Here is a 20,317-nt window from a genome sequence, read left to right on the forward strand (position 1 = left end):
ATTATTTCTCTTTTACACATACAGATTTTTTCTTCAAGTAATATTATATTTACATCAAATATACACTGACTTGCCATGAAAATCATATTCCACATTAGTTTATTTGTGTTCCTCCATATTAGCTGTTGGTTAAGTATCTGTTATAATATTGTTTCTTCCTGTTAAATGAATGATTTTCAAATTGTATAGTTGTAGGATGAGTCTAATGAAAAGGTCTTAGAGTTTTGGGATGAAATTTTGGTAACAAGTTTAGAGGATTTTGGTCCATATAGGTAATATCTCAAAAGAGTTACTGGATATGTAGACCTCAAAATATTGTAAAGCCAACACCAAATTTAAACTGTCTTTTTCCATAATTGAGAATTTGTGCTGGCAAAAATCCAATTTTTGAGAGAAGTGACTGACTGGCGCTCTATCCCTATCTCCTCCTCTAGTACTAACACTGCACAATCAAGCAGATTGCAGGCACCAATAGCTGAACATAATTTGATGCTGCTAAAACAATAGCTAGTACAGCATCCAAGTTATCGAAGATACTGTGTAACTCCTCTATTCATTCAAATTTTGTGTCTTTATTTGAGTAGCCACTACTAATACTGAAATTTGGAACAGGCTTCTGATAGAATTCACCAATGCATATATACCACAAAATTTCTTGTTTTGTCTTAGGTACAGGAAAATCCAAGGTACCCATGATTTTTACTTCATTAGGGGCTACTTGGTTTTGAAACATGACCAGAGCTTATAACTAAATTTCCTTTTATAACTGATTAAACAATTTGTTCAAGTGTTGTAAACATTACTCTTAGGTTTGGCTGATCATAATCAGATCATCAACTTGTACAACATAGTTGCATACCCCTTCAATTACCTCATTGATTAATGGTGGAAAAGTAGCTGGTGTACTTTTCATTCTGAATGGCATGATTTTACATTGATAAAGTCAACTTAGAATTGTGACAGTTGATATTTGTTTGACTGCATTGCTCAATGAAATTAGCCAATATCTCTTTCATAAATCAATTTTTGCAAAAACGCTTGCTTGTTCATTCTCTCAATATAATTATCCAATTAAGGAATTAGCTATGAAGCCACATTTGTTACCATGTTGATTTTTGCAAAAAGCTATATGTAATCACCATGTTCAGCAAAATTATGATGTGGTTCAATTCAACTTTATTTTCCTTCATGAACTTTTCATGATTGTGTCTACAAGAATGTTGCTTTATGGGTGATGCTTCTTGTACATTAAAATAATGTATGACCAAATATGATTTTCCTGGCCTATTTACATTTGTCAAAATATGGCTCTGTAATAGCTTCCGTAAGTCACTTTAAAGTTTTCTGAGACTAAACTTTTAAGCACCCCTATGTTATCTGATGAGTACTGTAATGATGATGTTAGAATTTCCAATCTAATTATTTTTAAATCACTTTGATATTTTTATTCAACTTCCTACTTTTTCATCACTAAAAACACAGTTCTTTTTGACTATCTTCCCTGTCATAGTATTGCTATAATATATTAATATGACACACTTGCTAATTTTACTTTCCAACTGGAGCACATAATTTACATAGTTGAGTTTCTTTTAAATTTAAAAAAATCCAGTAATCATTTTTAACAGGTCACCAGAAATAGGTAGCAATATTAAAATCTTGTCTTCCATGTTCTTGCCCACTTACGGCAGCTTCTTTGAGGGTTCCTCACTACTTGCTCTCTCACCTAAGTTTAGAAAATGAGAAAAGATGGGGGCGTCACGGTGGCTCAGTGATTAGCACTGCTGCCTCACAGCGCCAGGGACCTGGGTTCAATTCCAGCCTTGGGCGACTGTCTGTGTGGAGTCTGCACGTTATCCCCGTGTCTGCGTGGGTTTCCTCCAGGTGCTCCAGTTTTCTCCCACATTCCAAAAGATAGATGTGCAGGTCAGGTGAATTGGCTGTGCTAAACTGCCCATAGTGTTAAGTGACTGTGTTGATGGAAAAGCACAGCAGGTCAGGCAGCATCAACATTCGGGCATTAGCCCTTCATCAGGAGTGATCCTTGTGGGTTGGGGCTGAGCGATAAATGGGAGTGGGGGAAGGATTTGGGAGGAAGGTAGCTGAGAAAGTGATATGTAGATGAAGGTGATAGGTCAGAGGGGGGAGTGATGGATATATCGGTAGGGCAGTGCCAAGTTGGAGGTTTGGGTCTAGGATAATGTAGGGGGAGGGGAAATGAGGAAGCTGTTGAAATCCACATTCATCCCGAGTGGTTATAAAGTCCCAAGACAGAATATGAGGCATTCTTCCTCCAGGCGTCGGGTGGTAACGGTTTGGCAGTGGAGGAGGCCCAGGACCTGCATGTCCTTGATGGAGTGGGAGGGCGAGTTGAAGTTTTCAGCCACGATGTGGTGGGGTTGGTGGGTGCGGGTGTCCCGGAGATGAACTCTGAAATGATCCACAAGAAGGCCTCCTGTCACCCCGATGTAGTGGAACAGATGCAGTAAATGACATTGGCAGAGGTACAGGTAATTTCTGGTGGATGTGGAAGGATCCCTTGGGGCCTTGGATGGAGGTGAGAGAAGTGGTGTGGGTGCAGATTTTGCACTTCCTATCGTGGCAGGGAGTTGGTTGTGTGCTGGTGGGGGTTGTGCACCTGATGAGGGTGTTGCAGAGGAAATGGTGTTTTCGGAACACTGATAGGGTTGGGGAGGGAAATACATCTTTGGTGGTGGGGTCCGTTTGGAGGTGGTGGAAGTGGCGGAGGATGATGCGGTGTATGTGGAGGTTGGTGGGGTGAAAGGTGAGGTCCAGGGGGTTCTGTCCTTGTTGCATTGGGAAGGGTTGGGTTCGAATGGTGCATGAGGTGGAGGAGATGCACTGGAGGGCATCGTCAACCACGTGAGAAGGGAAGTTGCGATCGTGGAAGAATGAGGTCGTTTGGAACTTTTTGAGGTGGAATTGGTCATCCTGGGAACAGATGTGGTGGAGGCAGAGAAATTGGGAATAAGGGATGGCGTTTTTACAGGAGGTACGGTAGGAGGAGGTGTAGTCTAGGTAGCTGTGGGAGTGACTGGACTTCAAGTAGATGTCTGAGGTTAGTTGGTCACCAGAGATGGCGATGGAGAGGTCCAGGAAGGGGAGGGAGGTGTCTGAAATGGTCCAGGTGAATTTGAGATTGGGAGGTGTTGGTAAAGTTGATGATCTGTTCAACCTCCTCATGGGAGCATGAGGTGACACCAATATAGCCATCAATGTAACAGAGAAACAGGTTGGGGGTGGTGCTGGTGTAACTGAAGAAGATGGACTGTTCCACATATCCAACAAACAGGCAGACATAACTGGATCCCATGTGGGTGTCCATGGTTACCCCTTTGGTTTGGAGAAAGTGGGAAGATTGGAAGGAGAAGTTGTTGAGGGTGAGGACCAGTTCAGCCAGGTGGATGAAGGTGTTGGTTGGGATTGGGACGGCGTGAGAGGAAGAAACGGAGGGCTTAGAGACCTTCATTGTGGCAGATTGATGTGTAGAGGGACTGGATGTCCATGGTGAAGATAAGGCATTGGGGGCCAGGGAAACAAAAATCTTGGAGGAGGTGGTGCCATGAATGTAGGTGGGGAGTTCTTGGACGTAGGGGGACAGGACGGTGTTGAGGTAGGAAGATATGAGTTCGGTGGGACAGGCGCAGACTGAGACAATGAGTTGACTGGGGCAGTCAGGTTTGTGAAACTTAGGAAGGATATAGAATTGGGCAGTGCGGGGTTCATGGACAATGAGGTTGGAGGCTGTGGATAGGAGATCTCCAGAGATGATGAAGTTGTGGATGGTCTGGGAGATGATGGTTTGGTGATGGGAGGTGAGGTCGTGATCAAGGGGGCAGGAGGAGGAAGTGTCTGCAAGTTGGTACCTGGCTTCAGCAGTGTAGAGGTCAGTGCACCACACTACAACTGCACCCACGTTGCCTGTGAGATTGGGATTGGAGCAGAGGGAGTGGAGGGCTGCGCGTTATGAGGGCAGGAGGTTGGACTGGGTGAGGTGGGTGGACAGGTTGAGGCAGTCGATGTCATGGTGGTAATTTGAAATTAAGAGGTCACGGGTGGGTAACAGGCCGGCACGGGGTGTCCAGGTGGATGGCATGTGTTGGAGGCGGGAGAAGGGGTCCTCAGTGGGTGGGTGGGTGTCTTGGTTGAAAAAGTGGGCAGAGGCGGCAGAAGAAACACTCAAGGTCGCAGTGTGTGTCAAACTCATTAATCTGGTAACATAAAAGGATAAAGGTGAGGCCTTTACTGAGGACTAAACATTCGTCCTCAGTGTGGGGGGAGGTCTGGGGGAATGGTGAAGAAATGGCAAGGATGGGAGCTAGGACCTGGAGTGGGGGTAGAGCTTGAGGTGGGGATGGAGATAGCTGCTTGAATGGGCCTGGTTATAGGGTCAGTAGTGATGTCCCCAACTGAAGTAACACTCACAAAGGAGCTTATAACTGTGTTAACAGGGGCGGAAGCGATGTCATGAGTGCTGGGGCCAATGTTTCAGTTTGTTTGGCAGAAGTGACATCACGAACAACGAGGCCAACATTTCTGATTGTTGGCGGAAGTGACGTCTCGAATGATGAATCCGATGCTTCGGTTTGGTTGGCTGAAGTGTTAGGTGCATTAGTTGGGTAAATGTAGGGAAATGACTCTGGGTAGGTTACTCTTCCGAGGGTCAGTGTGGACTTGTTAGGCCAGAGAGCCTGTTTCCACACTGTAGGGCATCTAATTTAATCTAAAACTTGGATGGAATAAAAGTAGTCCTCTGATCTAACTCTTTTTAATATTGATTGTATTTGGCTAGCCTTAATTACTGATTCTTGCAGTAAAATCAACCAAAAGAAATGACTGACTTCTGTTTATTAACCATTTCTCAATCTATAATAGTATACCTCCAATCCCTGATTCTTAATTTCAAGTAATGACCTCTTGCATGGCACCTTATAAAATGCATTTTCAAAATCTAACTCCACTAGTTTTACCTTATTGTCTTATTCATTCCATTTTATCATTGTACGATTTGCTATGTGTCTTTTACAACATGCCTGAAGAAGAATAATTTTGCCTGCAACTGACATTAGGTAAATTGGCCTATAGTTTCTTGATTTCTCTGTTCCCCTTTCTTTAAAAGCAACATGTTGTTTACTATCATCCAATTCTTGGGAATTATTTCTGTATCTAAGGTATTCTGGAGGACTACTATTCCTGTAGCTTGAGGCAGAATGATGTTGCTATTTTTAGATGGAATGGATGTTCATTTCTGCAAAAGTGATTAATGCAGTAGTGGAATTATTATCAATCTCCATGGATAAAATGTTATGAATGCGACAGGGGCTTGTCTGCCTGCTAGAATGCTTAAGAGCTACAAGCCAGTCAGGTAGTAGTGAGCCTCCCGTCAGAACCAGGATCTGCTCGACAGAGGTTAGCAGCTGTTTTTCTCTGCAGCATGCACAAGTTGCAAGATCTGTTCCAGGAATGGCCTACCAGATGTCTAGGTTCACAGACATAGACCAGAGATAAATCATGACAGGGAGATTTGCAGGAATGGGAGTTGATGTGTAAGGGATGTAGGTAGAGCAAGGGCAGGGACTGGCCCTTATTGGCCGAATCTCTTGTCCCTTTCTGATCTTGGAGTTCTCGATAAGACATGCAGAAGGGTCACCTTAGTCCCCAGAAGATGACAGATATCCCTCAAAGGTTTACTTGTCAAGCACAAGCAGCAGCCGATTGAGATTGTTGAACGGTCATTAATTCTAATTAAGGGGCTACTTGCCACCTTCCTATTTACTGTAATCCATATAGCCACTTCAGGAAATTAGTCACTTTAGCTTTATGAAGAATACTGATATTCACCTGCTGCAGACCAGGGTTTGTTAGAAAATACATAATATAATCATGGATGACTCTAGTTTTGCAAAATCCCATGTGGTCCAGAGGTTTGTCATAACTTGTCTGAGCAGGTTGATCCAAAGTTTGATTCAGGGAGGCTATGGCCCAGTGGTATTACTGCCACTGAAGATAGCGGCATTTGAATTCAATAAAAAATATCTGGAACTTAGAATCTACTGATGACTGTGAAACTATTGTTAATTGTTGAAAAAACCCAACTGGCACCCTAATGTTCTTCAGGAAAGGAAATCTGAAATCCTCACCTAGTCTGGTTTACATATGACTCCAGATCCAAGCAATGTGGTTGACTCTCAATTGCCTTCTGAAGTGGCCTGGTAGCCACTCATTTGTATCATTTACTACAAAGTGTTAATAATAAAATGAAAGCAGATGGACCACCACATCGACCTAGGCACCGGAAAAGATAAATGCTGAAAAGTGGGATTATAATAGTTTAGATTGTTATTGTTGACTGTCACCAACATGATGGGCTGAACAGCCTTTTCCTGTGCTGTAGATCTCTATCACTTTATTCCTCAGCCCACTCATTTGACAGTTTCTTGGCTGTGGAAATTCGTCAGAAAGCTTTCCCTTTTAATTTTCCAGTACTCAACTTCCAAGTTTGACATTACAGGCTTGGAAAATAAACACTTTAAAGTTACAGGAATTATGGTTATCTATTAATAATTATGGCATGCAGTATATTGAAATTATCTAGCAACAACACTAAAGAATCTGCATTCTAATCTTGTTCTTTAAATTCCAGCTCAACTATTCAAGTTGATGGTGCCACTTTACATGCTATTGAATCTGTTGTCATTGATTGGACACATCAAGTAAAAGACGTATTAAACAAAGATTCAGCACAAGCTTTGCTTGATGGCTTAAACCCTCTGCCGAGAGAAGAGATTGATTTCTGGGATTTAAGACTGAAGGATTTAAAGTGCCTTCATGAACAGGTAGCATTAAAGGATTTTGCTTATAAGATGTTGAGGACTATAAGATAGTAGATTGATTATTTTTCAAAATACAAATTTAATAGCGTTTTGAAATACTTACAACCTTGGTTACTTTATAACACTGAACATGAACACATTGTTAGACGAAATGTTAATTGGATCAAATCTGCTCAATTCGATGCAGAACTTCAATGGCCTGACCAAGAACTAATTTATCATCATTAAAGTTGATATTTATAGTTGTGTAAGAGATGATAAATTGACCACTTCAGCTCTGTAACTGCAGTCACGTATTATAGGAGTATGTATCACTTACCAAGTATCATGAGGAAATAGGAATGAATAAAAAATTGGACTTACCTTCTCGGCTTTTTAATCGCATGACAGCATGATGAGCTTGCTTGTTTGGCTATTAATCAACAGCTCACTTAATTCAGAGCTTGAACATTTGGTGTTCCTGACAACTTAAATACAGGAAAACAAAATCATCAAATTGGTTGATGACAGTGATGAAAGTCATGACCAAGTAAGGAGGTTGATATTGTTATGTACTGAGGTTGAATTTCATTTTCATTTTCATTTGTATAATGAAAACTGTGGAGTGTAAGGGTGGAAAACATTCAGAAGATGCATGAAAGGAAGGAGTCACTGGGTAGAGAATTCGCTTCAGAGGTTCCTTTCTCGATAATTTGATGCCTTTGTGCATGACTTGGACTTTCCTCATAGCCCTTTTGTTCACATAATCGTGTAGCACACTGCTGTTATGACTAGACCTGGGCAAGGCTCCTCCAATTATCACTGTTCTCAGTGGGATACCCAAATTGTCAACCTTCTAGGTGAAGATGAACTGGCTCCCCTTTCTTACTCTGGTGATCAAAACAAAGTTAGTTGATAAAGGATCTTTCCTGTGTGGATACCTTTCTTGAGATCAGATGACCGTATGTTTTAAAAGGAGCCAATTTAATTAGGCTTTTTTGAGTTAACAAAAGAGAAAATTTTCTAGATACTAAACACAAAAAATAATAATGCAAAACGTATATGCAGAGATTTGAAATGAGAAGTGAGTCTAAATAAAAGAAAAAAACTTGAAAGATTTAGAATTCAGTCTCTGGATCATTTGTGAAGGGTAGGTAGTAGTTCATTAATAGTTTTTACCTAGTTCATTAATAGTTGAATAGTTGATTATGGAACTTTTGGTTTTGTCAGTTTGTTGAAATCCTTGTGTCCCATTTCCTTTTGTCAGGCTTTCTGGCTTCTAACTGTCAAAGTGAGCAAGACCTTTGTCTGCAATGCAGGGGTAACTTAGTTGGTGGTTCTTTGCTTGTGAATTTCACAGCATATTAGTACGCAAACTCAGACTAGTGTACTTGAGTACCTCAGCCCACTGGCACATGTGCACACTTCACAGTTTACGAACCTATTTTCTTCCACTCACACACGCACAGACTGTGGTGGACTTGGATTTTAATCACCGTGCTTGTGTATTCTTGAAAAGGGAACACACAAAACATCTTTCAGTCTGACTGCTGCTTTTTCTCACAATATGTTGGCAGCCTGAGATAACTTACTGGAAATTATAGTTTAATTTATAATGCATTTCTCCCCTTTTCGACTTAATTGACACTTTGTCAGGTAACACATTCCAGGTTCCTATTTCTAGACTTTTGTTGGATTTGCATCCAAAATCATTTTGTCTTTATCAGTCCTTTTGTTTAAAAAATGTCAGAATTAATATATAAGAGACATTCAGAAGTAATCCAGAATTATGATCCATGGTCATGATAGAGCAAGCAACCACAAACCTGGAGATTCATTTGGCCAAATTACAACCTACACTGGACTTTACTATCAGGTACCTGGGTACCTGGTTCCCTTCTGTCCATTTTGATTGAAACTTCATCCAAAAACTTTAATAAATTTATCAGACATGATTTCTGTTCACAAAGCCATGCTGACTCTACTGGAATCACTTTTGATGTTTCACATGTTCTCCCATAACTTTCTTAATAATCGATCCCAATACTTTTCCAGCAATAGACTAATCAGTCTATAGTTGCTCATTATAATTCCAACTATTTAATTATGTTATGTAAATCACTCATTGACATTCTTCCTTCTCTGTTAGTGTCCCCAAATATCTGTATATGGATCTCAATTTTAAAGTATATTTGTAAATAACATAATTGAATGAATAGTGGGTTATCTATCCAAGTTAAGGTAAGTGAAACAGTTAAAGGGTAGTGTAGATGAAAGCAGAAAATTGTTAAAATGGACAGTTTTAGATTAACTAAATGAGGAAAACTTTGCCAGATAAACCTCAACATTGGAAAGTATAGGGTTGTTCCATTTGGACCCAAGAAGTATGTTTTTGTATGTAGATTTAGAGAAGCTATTTCCATGTGTCAGTATGAGATTGGGTGGGTCGAAAATTGGAGGAAATGAGATAATATGAGATAGAATCATACAGCAAAGGAATAGATTCTTCGGTCCAACCATTCCATGCTGACCATAATCTCAAATTAAAGTAGTCCCACTTGTATGCACTCGGCCCACATTCCTCCAAACAATTTTTATTCATGTACTTATCTCAATGCCTTTTAACCATTGTAACTGTACCCACATCCACCAATTTCTCTGGAGGTTCATTCAACACATGGACCATTCTCTCTGTAAAAAGATTGCCCCAAATATCTTTTTTAAATCATTCTCTTCTCACCTTTAAAATATGCCGCCTTGTCTTGAAATTCCTCACCCTAGGAAAAAGATACCTGCCATTCACCGTATCTGTACCCTTAAGGATTATAAAAATTGCTATAAGATCACCCCTCAACCTCCTACACTGCAATAGAAAAAGTCCCAGCCTGTCCAGCCTCTCCTTAAATCTCAAACCGTCCATTCCTGGAAACATCCTAGTAAATCTCCTCTGAACCCTCACCAGCATCAGAACTGAACACAGTACTCCAGAAGAGGCCTCACGAATATTTTGTACAACTTCAACTAAATGCCCCAACTCCTATTCTCAAAGATCTGAGCAATGAAAACAGGTGTGTTAAATGCCTTCTTAACCACCATATCTACATGTGATACAAATGTTAAAGAATTATGTATCTCAACCCATAGGTCTCTCTGTTCTCCAACACTATCCAAGCCCTTACTTTTAATTGTATGAGTCCTGCCCTTGTTTGTTTTATCAAAATGCAAGATCTCATATTTATTCAAATTAAACTTGATCTGCTGGTTTTCAGCCCATTAATCATTAGATTCTTAAGATATCCAGGATCATATCTTTACCGAAAGAGTGGGAAGAATGTGGTTTTCTTTGCTACATAGAGTAACAAGAAGCAAAGAGAATTGCCAAACAGAATTTTTATTTTTTTCCTCATTCATTGGATATTACTAGTTATTCATTAGAAGATTAGTAATAGGGAAGGCAAATTGAATATAGTCTTTATTTCAAAGGGGATGTTTTGCTGAAATTATATATGGCAGCATTCAGATTACAGTTGAAATTTGGTGAACAGTTCTGTGCCTCCTATGTAAGGAAAGGTATACTGGCATTGGAGGCTGTCCAGAGAAGGTTCACTCGGCTGATACTATATGTGGGAAAAGGTTGAATAGGTTCGGTCTGTACACTCATTGGAATTTGCATGAATGAGAGGAAATCTTATAGGAGCATCTCATGGGACTTGATAGGGTGGAAATGGAAAGGTTGCTTCCCCTTGTGGAAGAGATCATAATCTCAGAATAAGGGGTCATCCACATAAAACAGAAATGAGGAATTTCTTCTCTCAGAGGAGAATGAATCTGTGGAATTCTTTACTGAAGAAGGCTTTCAAGGCTGGATCATTAAGTATATTCAAGACTTTGATAAGCAGATTTTTCATCAGTCAGGGAATCAAGGGTTATAGGGAAAAAGCAGGAAAGTGGAGTTGATTGTTATCAGATTAGTCATGATCTCATTGAATGTTGGAGCAGACTCGATGGGTTGAATAGTCTATTCTGCTCTTATGTCTTATTGTCTTACTTTGAGTTCTAGACTCCTCAATTAGGGAAGCGTTCTCCCTGCTTCTAGACTATCCAGCCCTGTTTGAATTTTATATGTTTTAATCATATCCCATCTCTTTCTTTGAACTCTGGTGAATACAAGCCGAGTTGAATCAAAACAGAGTGCTGGAGAAACACAGCATCAATGTTTCAAGTCCTGCAACTCTTGATCAAAACATTGTCAGCTTTTTAAAAATTCACTCATGGGTTGTAGACATCTCTGGCAGGCCCAGGGTTTATTACCTTCCCTAATTATCCAGAGGACAGTCAAGAGTCAACCACATTGCTGTGGGTGTGGAGTCCCATGTAGTCTAGACCTGGTAAGAATGATAGATTTCCTTTCCTAAAGGGTATTAGTGAACAACATGGGATTTTCCTCACAAATAACAATGGCTTTGTGCTCATCATTAGACCCTTAATTCCAGATTCTTTATTGAATTCAAATTTGCCAGCTGCCATGGTAGGATTTGAACACAGGTCTATAGAATATTAGCTGAGTTTCTGAATGAATAGTAAAGCAACAATGCCAATAGGCATTGCCTCCCCTAATATGAATGACTTTGCCTGTCTTCTCCAAAACATCTTGTTTGTTGTCCAAAGAATCTTTTACTTAGTATTAAACAGAATTAATACAGTGTGCGCCTTTATTAGCATTTAAACTTTTTTCTGTATTTTAGTTATGGATGCCAAAAGCACGCAAAATTTCTGAAGTTCTAGAAAAATCCAAGAGCAGTTATTGGCCAGCTCTGAAAAGCTTGTATGATGACATCAGAGCAGGTACTAATGACATAATAAGATTTTGTTTCTGTAAGTATGTGTTGAAAGATAAGTATGTGCAAATACTTTGAATTGTTAAATTCAGATGGGACTTACGGATGAACTTTAAATTTACTTTCTGTTACCTGGTATCCGTATTAAATATAGGTCTAGAAGAGGCAAGTGATATTGTTTTGCACTTGATACCACTGAAGTCATTAATAGAGGATTTAGAGCAAACAGAATATTCAGAGGTAAGCAGAATCATCATGTGGTAGGGGCGAAGGTGTGGGAATAACTAGGAGCTATCAATTATCTCTTATAGAGTCATAAAGTCATAGAGATGTACAGCACGGAAACAGACCCTTTCGTCCAACCCGTCCATGCCGACCAGATATCCCAACCCAATGTAGTCCCACCTGCCAGCACCCGGCCCATATCCCTCCAAACCCTTCCTATTCACCTCTTCAGGGATGTCTTCCTCATAAGTGGAGGCAATTGTCTCTCTTGAAAATAAAACTTCACTTAAATATGGCTTATCAAAAATCATTGCTTTCTTTATCATTTAACATTGCTTATTCGTCAACATTGCTTTCTTGTGTATCATTATTTCTTAGAACTGCCATACATTTTTGACCCCTGTATATGGGAGAGAGTTAGTGGAGCCATACATAGGCAGATTTCTGAAACCAAAAATGTTAGGGCAATAATATTTGGGTTTTCAACTGTCCAAATATCAACTGGTCCTTTCAACAGAACTTTCTTAGCCAGAACACAACATGCCTAATGATAGAGCCCCAAATCCTGGACTTAATCCTCAGAAATGAAGTTGTTCAGGTGGACGAATAGCAGTGAGTGAGTGATCGTAGTTCGTTTTGGTATAGCAACATTAAGGAAAGAAACAAAGGTAAAACAAGAGTGGAAGTTCTAAATGGGCAAAGGAAATTTTTAGATGGCTTAGTGATGTTCTGGAAAAAAGGTTAAATGAATATAGTTGCTTGAAGGAAAGTAAATTGCAAATGAGTAGGTTTTCAAAAATGAGGGTCAGACTCAGTGTAATCATGTGGATGCAAATGAGGTAGGCAAGGTTCTTCATCAGTACTTTCTCTGCCTTTACCAAGGGAGGTACAATGTCGACATTCTATTTAAAGATGTGTGGGGGCGCGGGTGGGGTGTGAAATATTAGATAAAATAAGCGTAATGAAAAGGGAAGTATTGGAGGGAGAGACTTCTTGAATGTGGAGAAATTGTTAAGGCCAAATGAATTGTACACTGTACTATTAAATGAAGCCAGGGGATAAAAATGGATGCTATAAGGATACTTTTCCAAACGTCCCAAATTTCAGGCAGTGCACCATAGACTGGATATCTGTGATCTTCGTACCAATTTTCAAAATGTGCAAGATATATACCAAATATTTATCTGCATTTTTGTCTGACCTCAGTGATAGACAAGTTATGAGAATCAGCACTAAAATACAGCATTAACTGTTACTTAGAGAGGCATGGATTCCTTAGGGATAGTTAGCATGGTTTGGTTAAGGAAAGATCATTCTTACAAATTCACTTGCATTTTTTAAGGTGGTAACAAGAAGGATTAATCAGATTAGTCCAGTAGGTGTTGTCTACATGGAGCTTAATAAGGCAAGGTACTACATGGCACACCCGTCAGAAAATTAAAGCTCATGAGATACAAGAGAATGTGATGATTTGGACTGTAAATTGACTCAGTGACTGGAAACAAAGGGTATTGGTGTCAAATGTTTGGAAAGCCGTTTCTAGTGGTATTTCTCAGGGCTCAGTGTCCAGTCTCTTACTATTTGTGCTATTATACCTTTTGTCCTGAGCTTGGTTGGCATTGGTGGTGGTAAGAGCCCAGCACAGATTTCAAGTACACATACTGCACACCTCGAACAAACCCAGCATAGGGACCTTAAGTGAGCCTTGTGAGCACTGCAGGCAGGCCCAGTGAGCAGACCTCGAACAAATCCATCATAGACCTCAACTGGACCCAATGCGTGGACCTTGAGGAGGCCCACAACATGGTCCTTGAGGAGGCCCAGCATATGGACCTGAAGCAAGCCCAATGTACAAATCTCGAGCGAGCCCAGTGCACGGACCTCATGTGCCATCAGCATGGAGGAGAGCAAGCCCAGGGTGGACCTCGAGTGGACCTTTACTTACTTTTCCAGGGCGAGCACAGGTCCTGGCATCAGAATCAGTGGCTGCTACATTGGAGGCGACATCGGTGAGGCAGGTCCAGTGGTGAAAGATGGCACTTGAGGACCAGCGACTTCATCATTGGTTGAGTCCTGCACTGGCAGTGTCAAAGCAGTGGCAGAAGGTCATCACAATGACATTGACTGATTGTTTTTTGCAGACAAATTTAAGTATACTTTTACCTCTTGTTTCCCCTACCACCTCCCATCATTGACAAAGTCTAGGAGCTTTGTCATTCAGGATACGACCAGTGTGGTCACCAGTGGTGCTATACCCAACCTCTCTTAGTGATGGACATTGAAGCCTTCCACTCAGAGGACATTGTTTGTCTTTGTCACCTTCAGTACAACCTCCAAGTGGTGCTCAACATGGAGAACAGATTCACACGCTGGGGATAGATGATAATCAGCAGGAGATTCCCTTGGCTATGTTTGACCTAATTTGATAACACTTCATGTATTCTTGAGTCAATGTTGAGGACCTCCTAGGAAACTCCCTCCCAACTGTACATCGCTGTGATACCACCTCTGATGGGTCTGTCCTTCAGTTGGGTTGGAACAGGGCCAGGAATGGTGATGGTCCCTTTTAGGGTAACACAGTGACTCAATGGTTAGCACTGCTGCCTCATAGTGCCAGGGACCCGGGTTTGATTTCAGCCTCGGGTGAATATCTGTGTGGAATTTACACATTCTCATTGTGTCTGCATGGGTTTCCTCCCACAGCCCACAGATGCGTTAGTTAGGTGAATTGGCCATGCTACATTGCCCATAGTGTTCAGGGACATGTAAGCTAGGTGCATTAGTCAAGGGAAATGTTGAATAACAAGGTTGGGGAATGGGTCTGGGTGGGATACTCTTCAGAGGGTCAGTGTAGACTTGTTGGGTCAAATGGCCTGTTTCCACACCGTAGGGATTCTATGATTCTAAATCTTTCTCCTCTTACCTTAAACCTATGGCCTGTAGTCTCAGACTCCCCTTCTCTGGGGAAAAGACCTTGGCTATTCATCTTATCTATGCCCATCATGATTTTATAAACCTTCTAAAGCCTCAGCCTCTAATGTTCTGAGGAAAATAGTGCCAGTCTATCCAGCCTCTCTTGATAACTCACATCTTCCAGTATCAGTAACATCCTTGGAAATCTTTTTCATACCCTTTCTAGTTTAATAACATCCTTCATAAAGCAGGACAGCCAGAATTGTCTTGTACAGCTGTAACATGATGTCCAAACTCCTGCACTTCATGTTCTAACTGATGAAGGCAATCTTGCCAAAGGCCTTCTTCATTACCCAATTACCTGTGATACCGCTTTCAAGGAACTATGTACCTAAACCCCTAGGTCTCTCTGTTGGACAACACCTTCCAGGGTTCGACCATTAAGTGTGTAAATCCAGCCCTTGTTTGTCTTCCTAAAGTACAACATCTCACATTCATTTGCTTTACATGCCATCTGCTATTCCTCTGCCCACTAGCCCAGTTGACCAAGATCCTGTTGTACTCTTAGACAACCTGCTTCACTATCCACTACACCACCAATTTTGCTGTCATTTGCAGACTTACTAACCATGCCTCTTATATTCTCAGCCAAATCATTTATGTAAATGATGAACTGCAGTGAACCCAGCACAAAGCCTTGTGACACATTACTGGTCAAGGCCTCATCCGAAACACTATCACCACCCTGTGTCTCCTACCATCAAGCCAACTTTGTGTTCAAATTGGCTAGCTCTTCCTGGATCCCATGTGGTCTAACCCTACTATCTAGTCGACCATGTGGTAACTTGTCAAAGGCCTTACTAAAGTCCACATAGATAATGTTTACTACACTGCCCTCACCTAGCTTCTTAGTCACCTCTTCAAAAGAAAAACTCAGTCAAATTTGTGAGACAGGGTTTAACATGCATAAAGCCAGACTGACTATTCCTAACCAGTCCTTGCCTTTCCAAATGCATGTAGATCCTATCTCTCAGAATCCCCTCCAACAACTTACCCAACACTGACATTAGGCTCACTCGTCTGTAGTTCGCTGGCTTTTACTTACAGTCTTTCTTAAATAATGGCAGAACATTAGCCACCCTCTCGTCTTCTGGTGTCTCACCCATGGCTGTTGATGATATAAATATCTGAACAAAGACTCCCACAATCTCCTCTCCAACTTTTCACAATGTCCTGTGGAAAGTTTGATGGATTTATCTACCTTTATGCATATTAAGACCTCTAGCACCTACTCTTCTGTAGACTCTTCAAGTCTATTTATTTCCCTGAGTTCTCTAGCTTCCATGCCTTTTTTCACAGTAAATGCTGATGAAAAATATTCATTAGGATCTCAGCCATCTCCTGTGGCTCCACGGATGGATGACTTTGTAGATCTTTAAGGGGCCCTGTTCTCTCTGTAATTAGTCTTTTTAATATACTTGTAGAATCTCTTTGGATTCTCCTTTGCCTTATCTGCCAAAGCTATCTCATACCCTGTTTCTCCCCTCCTAATTTCCCTCCTATGCTCCCTATACTCCTCGAGAGATTCACTATATCCCATCTGCCTAATCCTGATATATATGCATGCTTCCTTTGCTTAACCAGAACCTCAATATCTTTATTCATCTAGTTTTCCCTACACCTGCCCTCCTTGTCCTTCACACTAACAGGAACATGCTGGTCCTGAACTCTTACTATCTTGCTTTCGAAAGCCTCCCACTTGTCAGGTGTCCCTTTAAGTGTGACAGCCTCTCCCAATCAACGTTTGAAAGTTCCTGTATAATACCTCAAAATTGCTCTTTCCTCAATTTAGATCTTGTGAACTGGACCTATCTTTTTCCATAACTGTTTTAAAACTAATAGTAATATGGTCACTGGTCCCAAAGTGGTCGTCCACCAACACCTCAGTCACTAGCCCTGCCTTAATTCCTAAGAAAAGGTTGTGTTTTGCCCCTTCTCTAGGAAGGCCATCTACATATTGATTGAGAAACATTTTCTGAACACACTTCCTCCCCTACCCCATTCAAACCTTAATACTATGGCTCCCAGTCTATGCTTGGAAAGTTAAAACAACTTACTTTTTTATATTCATTCACTGAATGAGGGCATCGCTGACTAGGCAGCATTTATTGCCCATCCCTAATTGCCCATAGTCAACCATATTGCTGTTAGTTTGGAAGTATATGTGAACTAGATGGGTAATGAAATCAGTTTCCTTCCCTAAAGGACATTAGTGAACCAGATGGACTTTTCCAACACTGAAAACAACAAATGCTAGAGACCATAGTGAGTCAGGTAGCATCCCTGGACCATGACCCCACATCCAAACATCAAGCCATTGTTGCCAGGACTGTCACTGACCTCATTACCTCTGGAAATCTTTTCCCCCACTGCTTCCAACCTTGTAGTCTCCCAATCCCAGACAGCCTGCTTCTATCTCCTTCTCAAAATCCACAAACCAGACTGTCCTGGTAGGCCCATCGTATCAGCCCACCTGCCCCATGGGGCTCATTTCCTCCAACAGAGAATCAATGTTTCAGGCAAGAGCCTTTATCAGGAATGAGGCTTGTGAGCCGATGGAGTGGAAAGATAAATGGGATCCCTTCTCACCTCAGTCCAAAACCCCAAAGGAGCCTTCCATTAGAGTTTTGCCTGCACTGGTCATTTACTGTATCTCTTGCTCCTTCTGTAGTCTACTCTACACTGGGGAGACAGGACACCTACTCGCTTCAGAGAACATCTCTGGGACACCTGCACCAACCAAACCCACCACCCCGTGGCCAAACACTTCAACTGCTCTTCCCACTCTGCCAAGGACATGCAAGTCTTGGACCTCCTCCAATCCCATACCCTAACCACCTGACACCTGGAGGAAGAACGCCTCATCTTCTGCCTTGGGACCCTCCAATCACAAGGCATCAATGTGGACTTGACCAATTTCCTCATTTCCCCTCCCCCTTCCTTATCCTAGTTTGAAACTTCCAACTTACCACTGCCCTCATGACATATCCTACCTGTCCATCTTCCTTCCCACCTATCCACTCCACCCTCCTCTTCGACTTATCACCATTATCCCCATCTCCAATTATATATTGCACTCTCAGCTACCTTCCCCCAGCTCCAACACCCTCCCATTTATCTCTCCACCCCCTTGGTTCACAAGCCTCATTCCTAATGAAAGGCTCTTGCCCAAAACATCGATTCTCTTGCTCCTCGGATGCTGCCTGACCTGCTGTGCTTTTCCAGCACCACACTCTCGACTCTGATCTCCAGCAACTGCAGTCCTTACTTTCTCCTCACTTTCTTCTCCCTTGACTCCATTCTCTCTCACCTGTCCAGACCCTTCCCACCTACATCCTCGATTCATCTGAGGCCCTCCACCATATTAACAATTTCCAGTTCCCTGGCTCTAACTGCCTCATGTTTGCCATGGATGTCCAATACTTCTTTTCCTTTATTCCCCACCAGGTCGTTCTATGAACTCTTGGCTTATTCCTCAAGCAGAGGCCTGAGCATTCCCCATCCATCACCCCTCTCATCCATGTGGCTGAACTTTTTCTTTCACTGAACAATTTCTCCTTTAATTTACCTTACATCTGTCAAGTTAAAGGTGTGGCTATGGGTACCCACTCTGTCCCAGTTATGTGTGCCTCTTTATGGGAAATTTGGAACAATTCTTGTTCCAGTCCTACACTAGTCTCCTTCCACAACTTTTCGTGATACAGGTAGTTCTCCTATAATGCCTTGGTTGCGTTCCAGAAAACCTCACTTAATAGAAAATCACTTAATAGAAATAATGGGACTGATGGGAAAAGTGGGGTCAGGGGCAGATCAGCAAAAAATATCACTCATGATCGCTCGAAAACCAAAGTCTAATGCAAGGTATAGCACAGCCTGAATGAAGGTTGTAATCATACTTATTAACCAAACAAAAGTAAATTTAACACCGTACATTTAAAAAAATGTAAGAAAGCTGCTGTCTGTACAGTGCCTTTCACAGAACGCTGCTCTGTTGGCAGCTGACACCGGCGCATCCGCAGACTGGCACTGACAGCATGCATGTGCAGGACAGCATGAAGAGTGGCATTGACATTGCACGTGGGCAGGATGGCACGTAGACTGACATCATGCGTGTGCAGGATAGCATAAAGACCGGCACTGACATCTCGTATGTGCAAGATGGCACAAAGACCAGCACTGACATCATGCATGCGCAGGACGGCACAAAGACCGGCGCTGACATCATGCGTGTGCAAGATGGCACAAAGACTGGCATTGACATCATGTGTGTGCAGGATGGCATAAAGACCAGCACTGACATCATGCATGTGCAGAATGGCATAAAGACCAGCACTGACATCATGTGTGTGCAGTACGGCACAAAGTCCGGCATTGACATCATGTGTGTGCAGGACAGCATAAAGACCAGCACTGACATCATGCGTGTGCAGGATGGCACAAAGACCGGCACTGACATCATGTGTGTGCAGGACGGCATAAAGACCAGCACTGACATCATGCGTGTGCAGTACGGCACAAAGTCCGGCATTGACATCATGTGTGTGCAGGACGGCACAAAGACCAGCATTGACATCATGCGTGTGCAGGATGGCATAAAGACCGGCATTGACATCATATGTATGCAGGACGGCATAAAGACCAGCACTGACATCATGCATGTGCAGGACGGCACAAAGACCGGTACTGACATCTCGCATGTGCAGGACGGCACAAAGACTGGCATTGACATCATGCATGTGCAAGATGGCACAAAGGGGATGGCACGGTGGCTCAGTGGTTAGCACTGCTGTTTCACAGCACCAGGGTCCCAAGTTCGATTCCAGCCTCGGGGGACTGTCTGTGTGGAGTTTGCACGTTCTCCCCGTGTCTGTGTGGATTTCCTCCAAGTGCTCCGGCTTCCTCCGACAGTCGAAAGATGTGCAGGTCAGGTGAATTGGCTATACTAAATTGCCCGTAGTTGTTAAATGCATTAGTCAGAGGGAAATGGGTCTGATTGGGTTACTCTTCTGTGAATCAGTGTGGACTTGTTGAGCCGAAGGACATGTTTCCACACTCTAGGGAATCTTGTTGTACTGCCCCTTTACCTAACTTGACTCCATTTAGGTAGTAATCTGCCTTCCTGATCTTGCCAGCAAAGTGGATAACCACACATTTATCCACATTAAACTGGATCTGCCATGCATCGGTCCACCCACCTAGCCTGTCCAGGTCACCCTGTAATCTCCTAACATCCTCCACACATTTCACCCTGCCACCCAGTTTTGTGTCATCAGCAAATTTGCTAATATCATTTTTAATACCTTCATCTAAATCATTAACATATATTGTAAAAAGCTGCGGTCCCAGCACTGATCCCTGCGGCACACCACTGGTCACCGCCTGCCATTCTGAAAGGGAGCCATTTATCACTACTCTTTGCTTCCTGTCAGCCAACCAATTTTCAATCCA

At 42.0% G+C, this 20,317-nt stretch overlaps 1 protein-coding gene across 1 annotated transcript in view; it reads left to right on the top strand.

Moving 5' to 3' along the window:
• LOC122562216 (dynein axonemal heavy chain 17-like) overlaps positions 1 to 20,317 on the top strand; it is a 464,703-nt gene that overhangs the window by 12,660 nt on the left and 431,726 nt on the right. The window contains exons 4-6 of the mRNA XM_043714924.1: positions 6,679 to 6,857; positions 11,579 to 11,678; positions 11,826 to 11,911. Of these exons, the coding sequence (XP_043570859.1) occupies positions 6,679 to 6,857; positions 11,579 to 11,678; positions 11,826 to 11,911 (365 nt within the window). The remainder of the gene's footprint in view (positions 1 to 6,678; positions 6,858 to 11,578; positions 11,679 to 11,825; positions 11,912 to 20,317) is intronic.

This window comes from Chiloscyllium plagiosum, chromosome 24 (assembly GCF_004010195.1).
Source record: "Chiloscyllium plagiosum isolate BGI_BamShark_2017 chromosome 24, ASM401019v2, whole genome shotgun sequence".
NCBI lineage: Eukaryota > Metazoa > Chordata > Chondrichthyes > Orectolobiformes > Hemiscylliidae > Chiloscyllium > Chiloscyllium plagiosum.